Source organism: Aedes aegypti, chromosome 2 (assembly GCF_002204515.2).
Source record: "Aedes aegypti strain LVP_AGWG chromosome 2, AaegL5.0 Primary Assembly, whole genome shotgun sequence".
NCBI lineage: Eukaryota > Metazoa > Arthropoda > Insecta > Diptera > Culicidae > Aedes > Aedes aegypti.
The window spans coordinates 45,563,506-45,581,461 of NC_035108.1; the positions used below are offsets into that span (position 1 = coordinate 45,563,506).

The following is a 17,956-nucleotide window of genomic DNA, read 5'->3' on the forward strand; positions in this document are numbered from 1 at the left end:
TATATCGTGTGGCAGGTGTGATGATATCCTATGCCTTGGGGAAGTCTAGGGAATTTTCTTCAACCTACACTCAGAATTAGAAAAAAACGTAAATAATTTAAATTTCACGCTTTTTTGTCTTTTGTATTGTTTATACTTGACTATGTTTAAGAAGTATACTTGCTTCCCCTAAAAAGTTAATCTAAAATCGATTTCAGCTATACTATTTTTTCCGTGTTTAGCTGACGATGTCAGTTTGCTACAATCACCAAGTCAACAAACGCGTTCGGAAATTTGCTCTTGGTCGGATGTGATTTTGTAGGCGAAATTGCTTAAAAAGAAAGTGTTTTTCGCGAAGTAAATCAAGTTTACAGTTTTGCGAAAAGTGAGAAGTGTCTTTTGAGCCGTGGCACCCGATTTCCTCCGAATATCAAGCGTCATCCGTCGCGGTAAGTTCCTCTTCTTCTTGGCTCGCGATTAGTTGTAACCTCAATTATCCGATTCGATAAATCTGACATTTCGCTTCCCTTTCGACGATTAGCCATTGTGGAATGTCCGGACCTCTGCTCCTGAAATAACCCTGAAAAGTTTCCGGTGGTTTCAGTGTCCTAACCGGAACGCCCCAGAAACCAAACGCCCCAGACGCCGACCACTTCTGATTGATGCACAGCAAGAAAGGTGAGTTATTTTTTAATTGTTCGATTTATCAAATAGTGATTCATTTTTTTTTTTTTCATTTTCAGTGAGGGAATCCGACATCTGCAAATCCAAGCACTCGCGGGCCGCCGTTGGTCATCACTTGGTCCGTTTTTCAACCGGCGTTAACGTGCCGCTGCTCAACTACCGTAGAGTGTGCTGAGTTACTTTTGGTTTTCACTGGACAATGCTTCCCCGGACCGCCCCAGACGCCGAACCAATTTGAACCGCACCGCCCCGGACCCTGAACCAATGTAAACCGGAACACCCCGGACCCCGAACCAATTTTAACCGTGCCGCCCCGGACCCCGAACTAATTTGCACTGGAACGTCGCGGACCCCGAACCAACTTGAACCGGACCGCCTCAACACGTCAACTGCCTCTTGATTGCTGCACAGTTCTTTCAGCATGGACAGGTTGCCACAAGAACTTGGTCCGGAGGTCGCAGCGCAGTTAGCTGGTAAGTCTGTATGCATTTTAGTAAGTGTCAACAAAGAGTGACATGGTCCAAACCAGACTCCTCAGACATACAGTCAGGTTTTCTATCCGACGTTGTCACTCACTTTACGCTCACCATAACTTCTCAGATGTCTTTCAATCGATCCTGGTGAAATTTAGTAGTCTTTTTTACATATTACGCTGCAGCCACAAATTAAAAGTTAAATTGACTCCATTACTGCTGAGAAATTGCAGTGGGAGTGTCTTACAGGGAGACCTGTAGTATGGGTTATTACACATGGCCTCGATTTTTCCAATAGTTAGGTTTAGCAGGTTTATTTCAGAGTTTTTGAAGAAATACGTTAATGATTTTTTCCAAGATACTCTGCAATAATGGAACACCTGCTTTGCGCTTGTCCACAGTTGATCAGAAGGAGTTTTCCCATAAGTGACTCAGATATAGCCCTCTAAAATTGGTCATTTTGTATGAAAAATTTAAAAAGGTGCGAATGTTTTGTCCAATACAATATAGTGTTTTTAGGAATCCTTGGAAGAGTTCATAGGGAATTTCTACAATGATTACTTTAGGATTTATTTTAGACACACCCCCAGGATTTCAAAAGAAATTCAATAATTTCTATATAATATTTTTGACAATTACCTGGAGATCCTTGGATAAATTTTTGGAGTACTTCCCGACAAGACGGCAGAAACAATATTATAACAGAATGTGTTTCTCTTATATGATTTTTTTTAATCACCAGTTGTTATTAAACATGTACCGTAGTTATTAGATAAAATCACAAAAATTCTATCAAAATTTGATTTGCATCCTTTCAAATGTATAACAAGATTGTTACAAAATGTGTTTCAATGATGTAACAAAATAACTGTTTTGCAAATTATGTTATGGTTTGTTTTATGAAAGTATCATAAACAAAATTTATTGAGGATTTATTATATAATTATTAAATGTAATTTTGAAAAAAATCTTCGCTGTAATATTTGAAGAAAACTCCCGGATAATACCTGAATTAGTTTCTTATTAATCTCCTCGAAACAATATCTTGAAAAAGGCACACATTAATACATGTTATAATGTCACGAGTAGTAATACGAATAAAAAAAATATTCATAGAGAAATGTAAGGCTGGATTGTTTAAAACATTATCTTATCACCTGATTCCTGTGTGTTCTTTATTTGTTTTCTGTTTTGATCTCTTTTTAAACTTGAGGTCTCTAAAGTCGCTACCACTTTGAAACTCAGTCGCTACCAGCCTTGTGGTTAATCAAAGTCTTTACACCTTTTTTCTAGATTTCACCAGGAGATTTAAAAAAAAGTTCGTTGATTTCTGCCTTTTTTGTTTTTTTTTTATTACAGACAGTATTTTTGTAATCAAGAATATCTTAGGGGTTTCCCACTTATTCTACCAAAAAAAAATTATAGACTTTAACTCCACAAGGATTTTTTCAAGAAGTTCGATCCACAAGGATTTCTTCAAGAAGTTTAATTAGTGATTCCTCAGGAATTTCTCGAATCAGATTCACCAGAAAATTCCTCATAGATCTACCACAGAAAATATTTTTTGCAGGATTTCAAAAATATGATTGAAACAGTTCCTCACATCTATAGAATTCTCTCAAGCATCCTAGTACAATTTCTCCATGCATCCCTAATTTAATTTTTTGATGAATTACTCCAGGGAGCCCTCCAATAAGGATTCCACAAAACGTTTCCTCAAGATTATGTCAAAAATTCATCTTAAGGGTTTCTTAAAATAACTCAAATAAATCTTTTTTTATTTCATTTTATCTAGCAAATGATCCTTGAGTGACAGGGTGCTTGAGGGGTTGTTCTATAAATTCCGTTGAAAATCTGAGGATTTCAAATCTTTTCATAGAATATACATAAAATAATTATGCATTTCTATTATTTTTTTCTAAGACGAATTTTTTTAGCAATATTTTTTTCATGAATGCTTCAGTTATTCCTATAGTAAAAAGAGAACTCTCGAGCTCACAATAACTTCTACAAAAAATCCACTAGAATTTACTTTTTCTAGGATCTCCAGATAGTACTTCAGGGCATGTTTATGTTGAAAAGTCCTTTAAATATTTTTTTTTTGTTGAATTATTCTATGAGTTTCACTAAGAGTTGATCCAAAACTCTTGTACGATTTCTAAAAAAAAAAGTTCAGAAATTGTTCCAGGTTCAAAAGGCCGGTTAAGAAGGCCGGTTAAGAAGGCCTCCGAGAAATTCCCCCTAAATATACCTTAGGTTTGGTTGAGAGATTCTTCTCAAGTTTTAGCCATGAATAATATAATAATCAACCAACCCTTAGGAATGTATCTGATCATACACATTTAGCTCATTTTACTGGGAATTCCTCAACATGTTGATGGTTTGTTAATTTAAGGTGCAAATAAAAATGAAGCAAATGTCAAAAATGAAACAGCAGTTTTCGCCCTTGAAATCAACAAATCGAAAAAAAAAAATAAAAACACACAGGCTTTTTATTTTGGAAATAAAACAGCTGTGTGTGTGTTTTTTTTTTTTTTTTTTTTGATTTGTCGATTTCAACGGCGAAACCTGCTTTTTCATTTTTGACATTTGCACCAGTTTTACTTGGGCCTTAATTAACGTAGTTTATTTAAATTCAACATATTTTTTAACAGGAATCTGTAATAGCGTACCGTACTCAATGAATTTGTTAAGCTGTTGACAAATTCATCGGAATCTGGAAAATAAGCTTAGTGTGGTTGTTTAAGAAATATGTTCCATCAATATTCATCATGATATTTTCACAATTCACTTTAATAGTTCTTTTAATATTACTTTAAGTATTCTTAAATGTCACCTTTAAAGCATTTTTGAACGATTCCTCATGCAATCGTTTTAAAGTTTACTGCAGTAAATATAAAATTTCTAAACATATATTTTTTTAACCTAGAAATTACAGGCAAATTACTTTCAAATATAATTAGATTTAATGCGAAAATTATTTGATTTTGTTATTGACATTTTATTTTCAACTCCATTTTTATCTACTTTTTTTTTCTTGGTATTACGTCCTCACTGTGGCAGGTACGAGGATACATGATACTATATGCCCAGAAACCCAGACACCTTCACCATGGCTTTGTTTTGTAGCCGCGGAGTTTAACCACTCGGCTAAGGAAGGCTCCATTTTATGTAAACTACATGTACTCAGAATAATCTTGTTATGTACAGTCTTACCGACTTTTGCAGATGAATAATTATTAATTAGTAATTATTTTCATGCCAGGAATAAGAAGAAGGTATGGTAAGGTAAGGTAATAGATGCAAGTGTTTTTTAATAATGAGAAAGTATGTACACAGTTAAAGATAAACATATCCTAGGTTTTTTTTAACTTACCGATAATCTTAATCCTAACCTTAAAACATTAAAGAGTTATTTATTTTTGTCATTTCAGTCGGTATACAGGCGCTCCTGAAAATAATGGCGGAGCTGACACACCAGGGCAACGTCCGAAAATCAGAACCTTCAAACTTACCGCCTTTGGAGGATTATGCTTCAGTGTTTGTTAAATGGAGGCAAGAATCACCAAACGAGGAAATGGAAGTGTCAGAAGTTCCCTTCGTTTATTGCGATGCGCTACCTTTCACTGAAGGAACATATTTCGTGGTCATGGAGAAAGGAGCAATCGATTGTGGGGAAGACTTTTTCTTAGCGTTGGATTTGCTTCTAAAGGCGTATAAAGTGTTTAATATCAATATTCCTAGTAAAGCTAAGAAGACAATTGACTTTTTCAATGTTTTTGTATATAAAATCATCAAACGCAGCCGAGTAACACGAGTTAACGGCCTCTGTGCTCATTTGTCCAAGGCTGCCAATGCACTTCCATAATATGTGAAATTGGAAGAAATATTTGAAAGAAGTTATCAATGAACAACTATTGAATTGAAGTTATCAATAAAGATCTATTGAATTGAATTTTTGATAATAACTCCAACAAATTGAAAGTGGAACTGATTTGAAAAGGCTTACCATGAATTTTAAAAATCGTATCGGTTTGATTATGTCATTAGAATCAGTCACATTTTCAATTTGGTAGAGTTAAAGCACTGTTTTAATTTTTATGATCGATTTTAATCAAAAACGTTAAATAAAGTAATTTTAGAATAGATAATGGTTAGTTTGTATGTAAATATACGAAAGTTATACTCCATTCATTATAAGCAAAACTTATACTAAGCCAGTATTGTCCCCAGTTACACCATGCTTGGGGTCAACCAGGCGAATAGCATTTTAGTGAGCGATTTAAACTATCTAGTTTAGATTTTTTTCAGAGTGTAGAACACCATCAATATTCGGTTCTACACTCTGAAAAAAATCTAAACTAGATAGTTTAAATCGCTCACTAAAATGCTATTCGCCTGGTTGACCCCAAGCATGGTGTAACTGGGGACAATACTGGCTTAGTATAAGTTTTGCTTATAATGAATGGAGTATAACTTTCGTATATTTACATACAAACTAACCATTATCTATTCTAAAATTACTTTATTTAACGTTTTTGATTAAAATCGATCATAAAAATTAAAACAGTGCTTTAACTCTACCAAATTGAAAATGTGACTGATTCTAATGACATAATCAAACCGATACGATTTTTAAAATTCATGGTAAGCCTTTTCAAATCAGTTCCACTTTCAATTTGTTGGAGTTATTATCAAAAATTCAATTCAATAGATCTTTATTGATAACTTCAATTCAATAGTTGTTCATTGATAACTTCTTTCAAATATTTCTTCCAATTTCACATATTATGGAAGTGCATTGGCAGCCTTGGACAAATGAGCACAGAGGTCGTTAACTCGTGTTACTCGGCTGCGTTTGATGATTTTATATACAAAAACATTGAAAAAGTCAATTGTCTTCTTAGCTTTACTAGGAATATTGATATTAAACACTTTATACGCCTTTAGAAGCAAATCCAACGCTAAGAAAAAGTCTTCCCCACAATCGATTGCTCCTTTCTCCATGACCACGAAATATGTTCCTTCAGTGAAAGGTAGCGCATCGCAATAAACGAAGGGAACTTCTGACACTTCCATTTCCTCGTTTGGTGATTCTTGCCTCCATTTAACAAACACTGAAGCATAATCCTCCAAAGGCGGTAAGTTTGAAGGTTCTGATTTTCGGACGTTGCCCTGGTGTGTCAGCTCCGCCATTATTTTCAGGAGCGCCTGTATACCGACTGAAATGACAAAAATAAATAACTCTTTAATGTTTTAAGGTTAGGATTAAGATTATCGCTAAGTTAAAAAAAACCTAGGATATGTTTATCTTTAACTGTGTACATACTTTCTCATTATTAAAAAACACTTGCATCTATTACCTTACCTTACCATACCTTCTTCTTATTCCTGGCATGAAAATAATTACTAATTAATAATTATTCATCTGCAAAAGTCGGTAAGACTGTACATAACAAGATTATTCTGAGTACATGTAGTTTACATAAAATGGAGCCTTCCTTAGCCGAGTGGTTAAACTCCGCGGCTACAAAACAAAGCCATGGTGAAGGTGTCTGGGTTTCTGGGCATATAGTATCATGTATCCTCGTACCTGCCACAGTGAGGACGTAATACCAAGAAAAAAAAAGTAGATAAAAATGGAGTTGAAAATAAAATGTCAATAACAAAATCAAATAATTTTCGCATTAAATCTAATTATATTTGAAAGTAATTTGCCTGTAATTTCTAGGTTAAAAAAATATATGTTTAGAAATTTTATATTTACTGCAGTAAACTTTAAAACGATTGCATGAGGAATCGTTCAAAAATGCTTTAAAGGTGACATTTAAGAATACTTAAAGTAATATTAAAAGAACTATTAAAGTGAATTGTGAAAATATCATGATGAATATTGATGGAACATATTTCTTAAACAACCACACTAAGCTTATTTTCCAGATTCCGATGAATTTGTCAACAGCTTAACAAATTCATTGAGTACGGTACGCTATTACAGATTCCTGTTAAAAAATATGTTGAATTTAAATAAACTACGTTAATTAAGGCCCAAGTAAAACTGGTGCAAATGTCAAAAATGAAAAAGCAGGTTTCGCCGTTGAAATCGACAAATCAAAAAAAAAAAAAAAAAACACACACACAGCTGTTTTATTTCCAAAATAAAAAGCCTGTGTGTTTTTATTTTTTTTTTCGATTTGTTGATTTCAAGGGCGAAAACTGCTGTTTCATTTTTGACATTTGCTTCATTTTTATTTGCACCTTAAATTAACAAACCATCAACATGTTGAGGAATTCCCAGTAAAATGAGCTAAATGTGTATGATCAGATACATTCCTAAGGGTTGGTTGATTATTATATTATTCATGGCTAAAACTTGAGAAGAATCTCTCAACCAAACCTAAGGTATATTTAGGGGGAATTTCTCGGAGGCCTTCTTAACCGGCCTTCTTAACCGGCCTTTTGAACCTGGAACAATTTCTGAACTTTTTTTTTTAGAAATCGTACAAGAGTTTTGGATCAACTCTTAGTGAAACTCATAGAATAATTCAACAAAAAAAATATTTAAAGGACTTTTCAACATAAACATGCCCTGAAGTACTATCTGGAGATCCTAGAAAAAGTAAATTCTAGTGGATTTTTTGTAGAAGTTATTGTGAGCTCGAGAGTTCTCTTTTTACTATAGGAATAACTGAAGCATTCATGAAAAAAATATTGCTAAAAAAATTCGTCTTAGAAAAAAATAATAGAAATGCATAATTATTTTATGTATATTCTATGAAAAGATTTGAAATCCTCAGATTTTCAACGGAATTTATAGAACAACCCCTCAAGCACCCTGTCACTCAAGGATCATTTGCTAGATAAAATGAAATAAAAAAAGATTTATTTGAGTTATTTTAAGAAACCCTTAAGATGAATTTTTGACATAATCTTGAGGAAACGTTTTGTGGAATCCTTATTGGAGGGCTCCCTGGAGTAATTCATCAAAAAATAAAATTAGGGATGCATGGAGAAATTGTACTAGGATGCTTGAGAGAATTCTATAGATGTGAGGAACTGTTTCAATCATATTTTTGAAATCCTGCAAAAAATATTTTCTGTGGTAGATCTATGAGGAATTTTCTGGTGAATCTGATTCGAGAAATTCCTGAGGAATCACTAATTAAACTTCTTGAAGAAATCCTTGTGGATCGAACTTCTTGAAAAAATCCTTGTGGAGTTAAAGTCTATAATTTTTTTTTGGTAGAATAAGTGGGAAACCCCTAAGATATTCTTGATTACAAAAATACTGTCTGTAATAAAAAAAAAAACAAAAAAGGCAGAAATCAACGAACTTTTTTTTAAATCTCCTGGTGAAATCTAGAAAAAAGGTGTAAAGACTTTGATTAACCACAAGGCTGGTAGCGACTGAGTTTCAAAGTGGTAGCGACTTTAGAGACCTCAAGTTTAAAAAGAGATCAAAACAGAAAACAAATAAAGAACACACAGGAATCAGGTGATAAGATAATGTTTTAAACAATCCAGCCTTACATTTCTCTATGAATATTTTTTTTATTCGTATTACTACTCGTGACATTATAACATGTATTAATGTGTGCCTTTTTCAAGATATTGTTTCGAGGAGATTAATAAGAAACTAATTCAGGTATTATCCGGGAGTTTTCTTCAAATATTACAGCGAAGATTTTTTTCAAAATTACATTTAATAATTATATAATAAATCCTCAATAAATTTTGTTTATGATACTTTCATAAAACAAACCATAACATAATTTGCAAAACAGTTATTTTGTTACATCATTGAAACACATTTTGTAACAATCTTGTTATACATTTGAAAGGATGCAAATCAAATTTTGATAGAATTTTTGTGATTTTATCTAATAACTACGGTACATGTTTAATAACAACTGATGATTAAAAAAAATCATATAAGAGAAACACATTCTGTTATAATATTGTTTCTGCCGTCTTGTCGGGAAGTACTCCAAAAATTTATCCAAGGATCTCCAGGTAATTGTCAAAAATATTATATAGAAATTATTGAATTTCTTTTGAAATCCTGGGGGTGTGTCTAAAATAAATCCTAAAGTAATCATTGTAGAAATTCCCTATGAACTCTTCCAAGGATTCCTAAAAACACTATATTGTATTGGACAAAACATTCGCACCTTTTTAAATTTTTCATACAAAATGACCAACTTTAGAGGGCTATATCTGAGTCACTTATGGGAAAACTCCTTCTGATCAACTGTGGACAAGCGCAAAGCAGGTGTTCCATTATTGCAGAGTATCTTGGAAAAAATCATTAACGTATTTCTTCAAAAACTCTGAAATAAACCTGCTAAACCTAACTATTGGAAAAATCGAGGCCATGTGTAATAACCCATACTACAGGTCTCCCTGTAAGACACTCCCACTGCAATTTCTCAGCAGTAATGGAGTCAATTTAACTTTTAATTTGTGGCTGCAGCGTAATATGTAAAAAAGACTACTAAATTTCACCAGGATCGATTGAAAGACATCTGAGAAGTTATGGTGAGCGTAAAGTGAGTGACAACGTCGGATAGAAAACCTGACTGTATGTCTGAGGAGTCTGGTTTGGACCATGTCACTCTTTGTTGACACTTACTAAAATGCATACAGACTTACCAGCTAACTGCGCTGCGACCTCCGGACCAAGTTCTTGTGGCAACCTGTCCATGCTGAAAGAACTGTGCAGCAATCAAGAGGCAGTTGACGTGTTGAGGCGGTCCGGTTCAAGTTGGTTCGGGGTCCGCGACGTTCCAGTGCAAATTAGTTCGGGGTCCGGGGCGGCACGGTTAAAATTGGTTCGGGGTCCGGGGTGTTCCGGTTTACATTGGTTCAGGGTCCGGGGCGGTGCGGTTCAAATTGGTTCGGCGTCTGGGGCGGTCCGGGGAAGCATTGTCCAGTGAAAACCAAAAGTAACTCAGCACACTCTACGGTAGTTGAGCAGCGGCACGTTAACGCCGGTTGAAAAACGGACCAAGTGATGACCAACGGCGGCCCGCGAGTGCTTGGATTTGCAGATGTCGGATTCCCTCACTGAAAATGAAAAAAAAAAAATGAATCACTATTTGATAAATCGAACAATTAAAAAATAACTCACCTTTCTTGCTGTGCATCAATCAGAAGTGGTCGGCGTCTGGGGCGTTTGGTTTCTGGGGCGTTCCGGTTAGGACACTGAAACCACCGGAAACTTTTCAGGGTTATTTCAGGAGCAGAGGTCCGGACATTCCACAATGGCTAATCGTCGAAAGGGAAGCGAAATGTCAGATTTATCGAATCGGATAATTGAGGTTACAACTAATCGCGAGCCAAGAAGAAGAGGAACTTACCGCGACGGATGACGCTTGATATTCGGAGGAAATCGGGTGCCACGGCTCAAAAGACACTTCTCACTTTTCGCAAAACTGTAAACTTGATTTACTTCGCGAAAAACACTTTCTTTTAAGCAATTTCGCCTACAAAATCACATCCGACCAAGAGCAAATTTCCGAACGCGTTTGTTGACTTGGTGATTGTAGCAAACTGACATCGTCAGCTAAACACGGAAAAAATAGTATAGCTGAAATCGATTTTAGATTAACTTTTTAGGGGAAGCAAGTATACTTCTTAAACATAGTCAAGTATAAACAATACAAAAGACAAAAAAGCGTGAAATTTAAATTATTTACGTTTTTTTCTAATTCTGAGTGCACTTAAACGGTTTCGCCGAGAATCCAACAGCTGATATCTCGGTAATAATTTGACGATTCTCGGTAAAACTTTTACCGAGATCTCGGTAAACGTTTACCGAATCTCGGTAACGTTCACCGAGATCTCGGCAAAAAATTCGGACTGCCGAAATCTCGGTAAAATAAGTACCGAGATTCGGCGTTAAAATTTACCGAGCTCTCAGCTGTTGGGTTCTCGGCGAAAAATTTTACTGAGGTCGGTGAAATAATTTAAGTGTGTAGTGGTTAGAAACAGTGTTCTTTTTTTCAACTTATAGAAGATACAGTAATAGAAAAAATGCAAAACACTTTAAATAGGATTTGAAATGCTTAACAATATATTGCATTGTATTTTTCTCGAATCCTTTCGAATGTTAGTTACGCCTGTTTGAAAAATCATGCTTGAAATATGTTTTAAGGGACCGAAAAATGTCGCTATAGAGAGCTTTTATCGCTATAAAAGTTGTCGTTATAACGAGCTTCGACTGTAGTCAATCAATTTGGTGAGCTCGTTCCATGCTTTTATTTTAAATGTACAATATAATAAACACCCAAACCATCACCACTGATGGGTAGGGGATGGTGTCCTCTTCATCATAGCGTTGCTAAACAGAATCCATCCGTTTACTCAGACACAACGAATTACACACGTGGTTAGGGTCATGGTGGTGCTCTTGAAAATGTGAAGTGTGGCTTCGATTCATCTTCACCTTAATGTTCATACAACAAATCTTACCATAGGGGAAGGGGATGTCAATAAACTGCCAAGATTGTCTTAGTAGACCGGCCCTTACCCATGGCTTTCAAGCCGTTGTTATCCTGCATTATGCAAAAGTTATAATTTGATTAGCAACCAAAGTTCTGAAGTACTGAGGACGTTATAATGCATCTGATCCCATTTTCCCCTTAACGGTTCACGGGGCTCACGAGCACGCTCTTATTCAGGGAAGAAATTGCATGATCGGTGAGGGATTGGGATAATTAGGGAAAGTCATTGGAGCAGCAACACGCCAGGAAACGAGAGCGCGCTGGGGAAAGGTTTTGTGCAATGGATCAAGAAGAGGTCAACCGAACCCATCGTTGCGAATCCGAGACATATACACAGACACACAATTCAGTCAAGAAATACAAGTAAACGATGGACGGTCCGTTGTCCAGTGAGCTGGGAATCAATGAAGCGTGCTGCTGTTGCAAAAAATGCATTAGATTCACGGGGTCAGGGGACTCGGTGATGGAGCGCTCTTGTCCGTTATAAGGTTTGTATGTCGACGATCATTTAAGATGACTCTACATCATCAACGTGGTTGACGCGTACACATTAAATGCATGAATATAGGTGAACATTTCACCTATACAAGTGAATCAAAATCATATGAATCAAGCAGCTGCTTCATACGGATTTCATCTGTTTGAGAAATTCCGAATGGGAAAAGGTGACTTTTATGCCGGCCGGCGAGGAATAAACATGAACGGAATTTCGCACTGCGAATTTTCTATATTTGGCTTATCTACTTGTTAATTGCCTCGTGTTGATTCTGGCTTATTATCGCCCCGAAAGCCGGCATTTGAGATTCGTGGCAGGTGGACCACACTACGCCACATTGTGAAATTCGCTTCACACACGTGGAACAACTTTTACTTTTCATTAATGAAAAGGGGGGACTCGGGCAGCTGGTGGTTGCCATCGTTAACCACTTGTTACTTGGGACAAAAACGACGATTTTTTTTATGGTTTGCCACCCTGACAACGTGGTAAGATGCCACAAGGTCCGCGTGGCACTCGACGCATGCTCAATGAGGATACCAAGCGAAACAGACCTTCCCATTCCCCATCATCAATGGACGACCCAAGCGGAACACGAATAGACGGATGACGAAGACGACCGACCGACCTGACAAGAGAGAAGGGAATTGTGAGCAAAGGAAATCAGTTCCAATTGTTCGCTACTTTTACGTGTTTTTTGAATCAATGTGAAACTTTTTTTTTTATTATTGTTCATCTAAAATCTTTTGAAAACAGTCTTATTTGAGTAGAGTTCCGTAAGTGTGTCAAACACGATAATTACCACACGCCAATTCCGTTCTCTCTTGGATCGTTACTCCTCTTCATCGAACATATGCCGGTTAAATGAAAATAAAGTAAATTGCTTCTTTCTCTAACGTAAAAATGTGAAAAAGTAAATAGTTATCGGATTTCCTTCCATCATTTTTTTATATTTAGATCATATCAGGAAAATTGTGTATATCTCCTTTTCCTATCTTCACGCATTCACAAACTGAAAAATGAATATTCCTGTTCTGTGTAACTCTAACTGTAGTAGAGTTTTTGTTTGCTGGTTTAAATATTAATAATATTGGGGTTATTAATATATAGTTGTGTTCTCTTAGCAAAGAAAAAAAGGAATGAACTGATTATCCCGTGTACTTTTCGTCTGAATGCCTTCCGATGGAAGCAGTGATACGGTTTGATGTTGATCAGGCGTCGCGACGTGGCTGCTGTTGGGTGTTGCTTGCTGTTGTTGTTGTTGGGGCTGTTGCGACCGATGTTGGTGGCCGCGTCAGACAGTTGGATGATAATAGCCGGAGTTGGCGGCTATTTCTTACCCTTCTGGGCCTTTTCGGCGGCCTTGGTAACCTTGCCACCGGAAGCGTCCTTGAAGTTCACGGACTTGATGACACCGACGGCGACGGTCTGTCTCATATCACGGACAGCGAAACGTCCCAGCGGTGGGAACTCCTGGAAGGACTCAACGCACAGTGGCTTGGATGGGACCAGGTTGACGATAGCGGCATCGCCAGACTTGATCGATTTCGGGTTCTCTTCGGTCGACTTGCCAGAACGACGATCGACCTTCTCCTTGATTTCGGCGAACTTGCAGGCAATGTGAGCGGTGTGGCAATCCAGCACTGGAGTGTATCCGTTGGAGATCTGTCCAGGGTGGTTCAGGACAATAACCTGAGCGGTGAAGTCAGCAGCACCCTTGGGTGGGTTGTTCTTGGTGTCACCGGCAACGTATCCACGACGCAATTCCTTGACCGAGACGTTCTTGACGTTGAAACCAACGTTGTCTCCGGGCACGGCTTCCTGCAGAGCTTCGTGGTGCATTTCGACGGACTTGACTTCAGTGGTCAGGTTGACTGGGGCGAACACAACAACGGTACCTGGCTTCAGGACACCGGTTTCAACACGACCGACTGGTACTGTTCCGATACCACCGATTTTGTAGACATCCTGCAGGGGCAGACGCAGGGCCTTGTCGGTGGGGCGGGTTGGGGGCAGGATAGCATCCAGAGCTTCGATCAGGCACTTGCCATCGGCCTTGCCTTCCTTGCGCTCAACGTTCCATCCCTTGAACCATGGCATCTTGGTGGATACCTCCAACATGTTGTCTCCGTGCCATCCAGAGATTGGGACGAAAGCAACGGCGGCTGGGTTGTAACCGATCTTCTTGATGTAGGACGAGACTTCCTTCTTGATTTCCTCGAAACGGGATTCGCTGTATGGTGGCTCAGTGGAGTCCATCTTGTTCACACCAACGATCAGCTGCTTGACACCGAGGGTGAAGGCGAGCAGGGCGTGCTCACGGGTCTGTCCGTTCTTGGAGATACCGGCTTCGAACTCACCAGTACCGGCGGCGACGATCAGCACGGCGCAATCGGCCTGCGATGTTCCGGTAATCATGTTCTTGATGAAATCACGATGTCCAGGGGCATCGATGATGGTCACGTAGTACTTGCTGGTTTCGAACTTCCACAGGGCGATATCGATGGTGATACCACGTTCACGTTCGGCCTTCAGTTTGTCCAACACCCAGGCGTACTTGAAGGAACCCTTACCCATTTCCTGGGCTTCCTTCTCGAACTTCTCGATCGTACGCTTGTCGATACCACCGCATTTGTAGATCAGATGGCCGGTAGTGGTCGACTTACCAGAATCGACGTGTCCAATTACGACAATGTTAATATGAGTCTTCTCCTTACCCATCTTGGTTGGTTACTGCGGAAAAAAGAGAAAGGCGGAAGATTAGCTTTCAGTTTTGTAAGGGGGAAACATCAACGATGTTTCAAGTGAATTTGCGACACAAAGAGAACGCGGTGCTAATTGTGATATTCCGTTCCATTGCTTGTCTATCAGTGATTCCCAATTCTTTACGAAGTTCAAAGATTGAAACATTCACATAATACGATTAACCCTCACAATTCAATATCGTTGAGCAGGGTATCAGTGATCAGCGAGATAACCCCACAGTTACTAAGGGTAATTTTTCAGAACGAAATATGCTTAGAAATCATGATGACGCTGTGCAAAACAAAATTTCCTCCCTGGCACTGCAAAATAAAGTTGTTTTCGGAAAATTCTCAATGATTTACAAAAAAAAGTGTCGATTTCGTTAGAAATTTCAAACGTTGTCCATCTTAAAAATGTGGATCAGTTGGAATTTATGAAATATTTTCTATTCAATTAAACATTGTTTCTTATCTGTGTGCTACTCATAACTGTGATGTGATTGTACATACTTTTTTTCATGTCGAAACGTTTCCAATGCATGAATGATGCTTCTCAATCTTGTACTCTTGAAGTTTAGTTTAGGCGTAAACTTTCCAAAACAATGCATTAGCAAGATTATGAATGGAGATTCATAAACTCACAAGAGATTCGCATACAATTACAAAAAGGATAACATTAACTAGAGTTAATGAAATAGATTTCAGTATTGTACCTTTAAATTTCGCTCTAATTGCAAATTTTTTGGACAGATGCGCGTATTTCAACTACCCCATGTAATCTTCTTCAGTGCCAGTTACTCGCATTCACTTGATTGACACTTAAGGAGACTACAAATGGTCGAAATACACGTATCTGTCAAAAGGATAAGCAATTAGGGTGGAATTAATAATGTGTAAAAATCACACATTTCCGTATGGACCCCTGCCTCCCGGTGGTGATCTGCAAGCATGCTATGTTTTGAGAACCACCGGTTTTCCCCCATCCAGATTTCAATGTGCGGAAAAATTCCATTTGCACAAGAGGCAATATTGGTGATGTGTTGGTGTGCCGACGTGTTACGTGTTTCCAGCGTCATCCGCTAACGGTCCGAAGTATGCGTGACCGGATGCCGCCTTTCACATCACGGCTCACTCACACAATTAAATCCACAGAGGGAACAAAAAAAAATCCGTTCCAGTCATCGTCTCGAAATACTATCCTCCCGGAATCATCACCAGCGGAGAGATCGTCTCATGACTCATCTGAATGGGTGGGATGGATTAGAATTTCACCACACGAATGCAATTTCACTGCGAATTTTGCTTCCGTTGCACAAGTCTACGCCCAAGGGGTAGGGGAGCGAGGGGTCAGGAGCCGGCAGTTTCGGCTTTTTCCATCCAAAATGGCGACCAGCTGCGGCTGCGGCTTCTGGGCGATGACTCTTGGATGCTTCTTTCGGCTGGAGATCGCTTAAAGTCGGCCATGTTTTCCGGGACAAAACCGGGCTTTCCAATCCTCTTTTGGTTAACGAATCTTGAAGCACCTTTCTCCACTGCCATTCGAACGTTTGAACACTTGCGAAATTTTAAGTCACGTTGCAACAGCCAAACCGGGCGAAAAATGTTTAAAATTTCACCAATCACCACGTGTTGAATATGCAGATTGCAGTTGATTTTTAACTTGGCAACCGATTAACCAAATCATAGTAATCGTTGAACCTTTCGAACACTTAGGCAGACTTTTTCAACAAACATATTTGCCACGTGCCAGCACCAAAAAGTTCCAGAAAAGAGTGTCCATTAGCAGGCCATTTGCGATTAATTTCACACCACCCACAAGCTTCACCAGAGAGGAACTTCCGAGATAATTTACTTCACCACTGATCAAACTTGTAATCGAAATTCACTTGAGAGACAATCACTTCTAATAACTTATAAGCAAAAATTCACTAAAGTCACCAAAACTTACTTCCGAACTAAGTTCTCGAACAAAAGCGCAATTGAATGTTATTCCGGCGAGATGCCCGATAGAAGTGAACGAGTCGAAGGTTGGTCAAGCAAGAACTACCCTCCGGTGGCACCCGAGTGTGACGGCGACCACGAAGACGCAAGCACGAAGCGAGCGAAACGCAAAATCGAAACGGAACGCAAACGGAAGTGGGATCACGAGTGCGGTTCCAGCCAGACAGCGGCCGACGAAAAAGTGACAGTTCGACCGTCGACGGGTCGATCATTTTTGGAATCGATGAAATTCGAGCGTGTGCTAGAATAAGGGCGTGAGGAACGTGATCGGTTTCTCTTTTCGGTGATTTTTTTTGTGACAAGATACAAGTTGAATGGCATTTCTCATTGCATCAGGTTGCAGTATTGCGTCGACGATAAGCATTCTGAAGCAAACATGTTCAATCTTGTCGCTATATTCGCGTAAGAAAGAATCGATAAAGGGAAATTGATAATGTTATTTATGCCCTTATTCTAGTACACGTAGGAAATGGGTACACGGAGAAAAACAATTATTATGCGTGGCGCGAAAAATTCTCGCGCCGAATATTTTATTGTGCTCTGAAAGATAAATCCATGTAATGCGGTTATCTGAAAATGTCGATAGACCGTCGCAGTGATAATAAAAATCACCAAATGTTTCAGATTTAGCAAATTTGAAACATTTGCGTCCTTGAAGAACGAAAAAATCCAAGACTACTTGAATTTTGCGCGTATATCTTCTGCGCGTTACCGCCGCCGCTGGATGTGGATTTAAAATGAGCGCCGCAATAAAAAAAAACGCTTGTAGATCGCCGCAGGTACTTCAAATCGCTTCGGTGTCTTCTGCGCGATCATGCCTTGGACAATCAGAAATAATCACGTAGAAGGCACCAAAAACGATTTGAAGTACCTGCGGCGATATACAAGCATTTTAAATATTGTGCTCTGCAAGATAAATCCATGTAATGCGATTATCTGAAAATGTCGATATACCGTCGCAGTGATAATGAAAATCACCAAATGTTTCAGATTTAGCAAATTTGAAACATTTGCGTCCTTGAAGAACTACTTGAATTTTGATGTTGCGTTTGAATTGCGCGCATATCTTCTGCG

The 17,956-nt window shown here is 38.3% G+C and overlaps 1 protein-coding gene and 2 long non-coding RNA genes across 7 annotated transcripts; 1 reads left to right on the plus strand and 2 right to left on the minus strand.

Annotated features, from left to right (window-relative positions):
• Positions 1-5,091, plus strand: LOC110675504. 3 transcript variants are annotated; one of them, XR_002499551.1, is made up of 4 exons: positions 1-428; positions 521-657; positions 723-1,136; positions 4,200-4,239. It is a non-coding gene; the product is annotated as an uncharacterized LOC110675504 (long non-coding RNA). The 3 variants fall into 3 exon arrangements; XR_002499550.1 differs by lacking the exon at positions 4,200-4,239 and adding an exon at positions 4,571-5,091 and having other exon boundaries at positions 2-428; XR_002499549.1 differs by lacking the exon at positions 4,200-4,239 and having other exon boundaries at positions 9-428; positions 723-1,523.
• A 746-nt stretch (positions 5,092-5,837) lies between these two features.
• Positions 5,838-10,809, minus strand: LOC110675505. Of its 3 annotated transcripts, none has more exons than XR_002499553.1 (4): positions 10,496-10,809; positions 10,267-10,403; positions 9,789-10,202; positions 5,838-6,358 (listed from the first exon to the last, which is right to left on the minus strand). It is a non-coding gene; the product is annotated as an uncharacterized LOC110675505 (long non-coding RNA). The 3 variants fall into 3 exon arrangements; XR_002499554.1 differs by lacking the exon at positions 5,838-6,358 and adding an exon at positions 6,690-6,729; XR_002499552.1 differs by lacking the exon at positions 5,838-6,358 and having other exon boundaries at positions 9,404-10,202; positions 10,496-10,802.
• A 2,242-nt stretch (positions 10,810-13,051) lies between these two features.
• Positions 13,052-16,984, minus strand: LOC23687516 (elongation factor 1-alpha). The gene is made up of 2 exons (XM_011495133.2): positions 16,830-16,984; positions 13,052-14,870 (listed from the first exon to the last, which is right to left on the minus strand). Exon 2 carries the CDS (start codon positions 14,856-14,858, stop codon positions 13,467-13,469), a length of 1,392 nt encoding a protein of 463 aa, XP_011493435.1. The 5' UTR covers positions 14,859-14,870; positions 16,830-16,984; the 3' UTR covers positions 13,052-13,466.
• Positions 16,985-17,956: the final 972 nt, after the last annotated feature.

Coding starts and splice junctions, on each gene's coding strand:
- LOC23687516 (XM_011495133.2), bottom strand. CDS start 14,858: ATGGGTAAGGAGAAGACTCATATTAACATTGTCGTAATTGGACACGTC.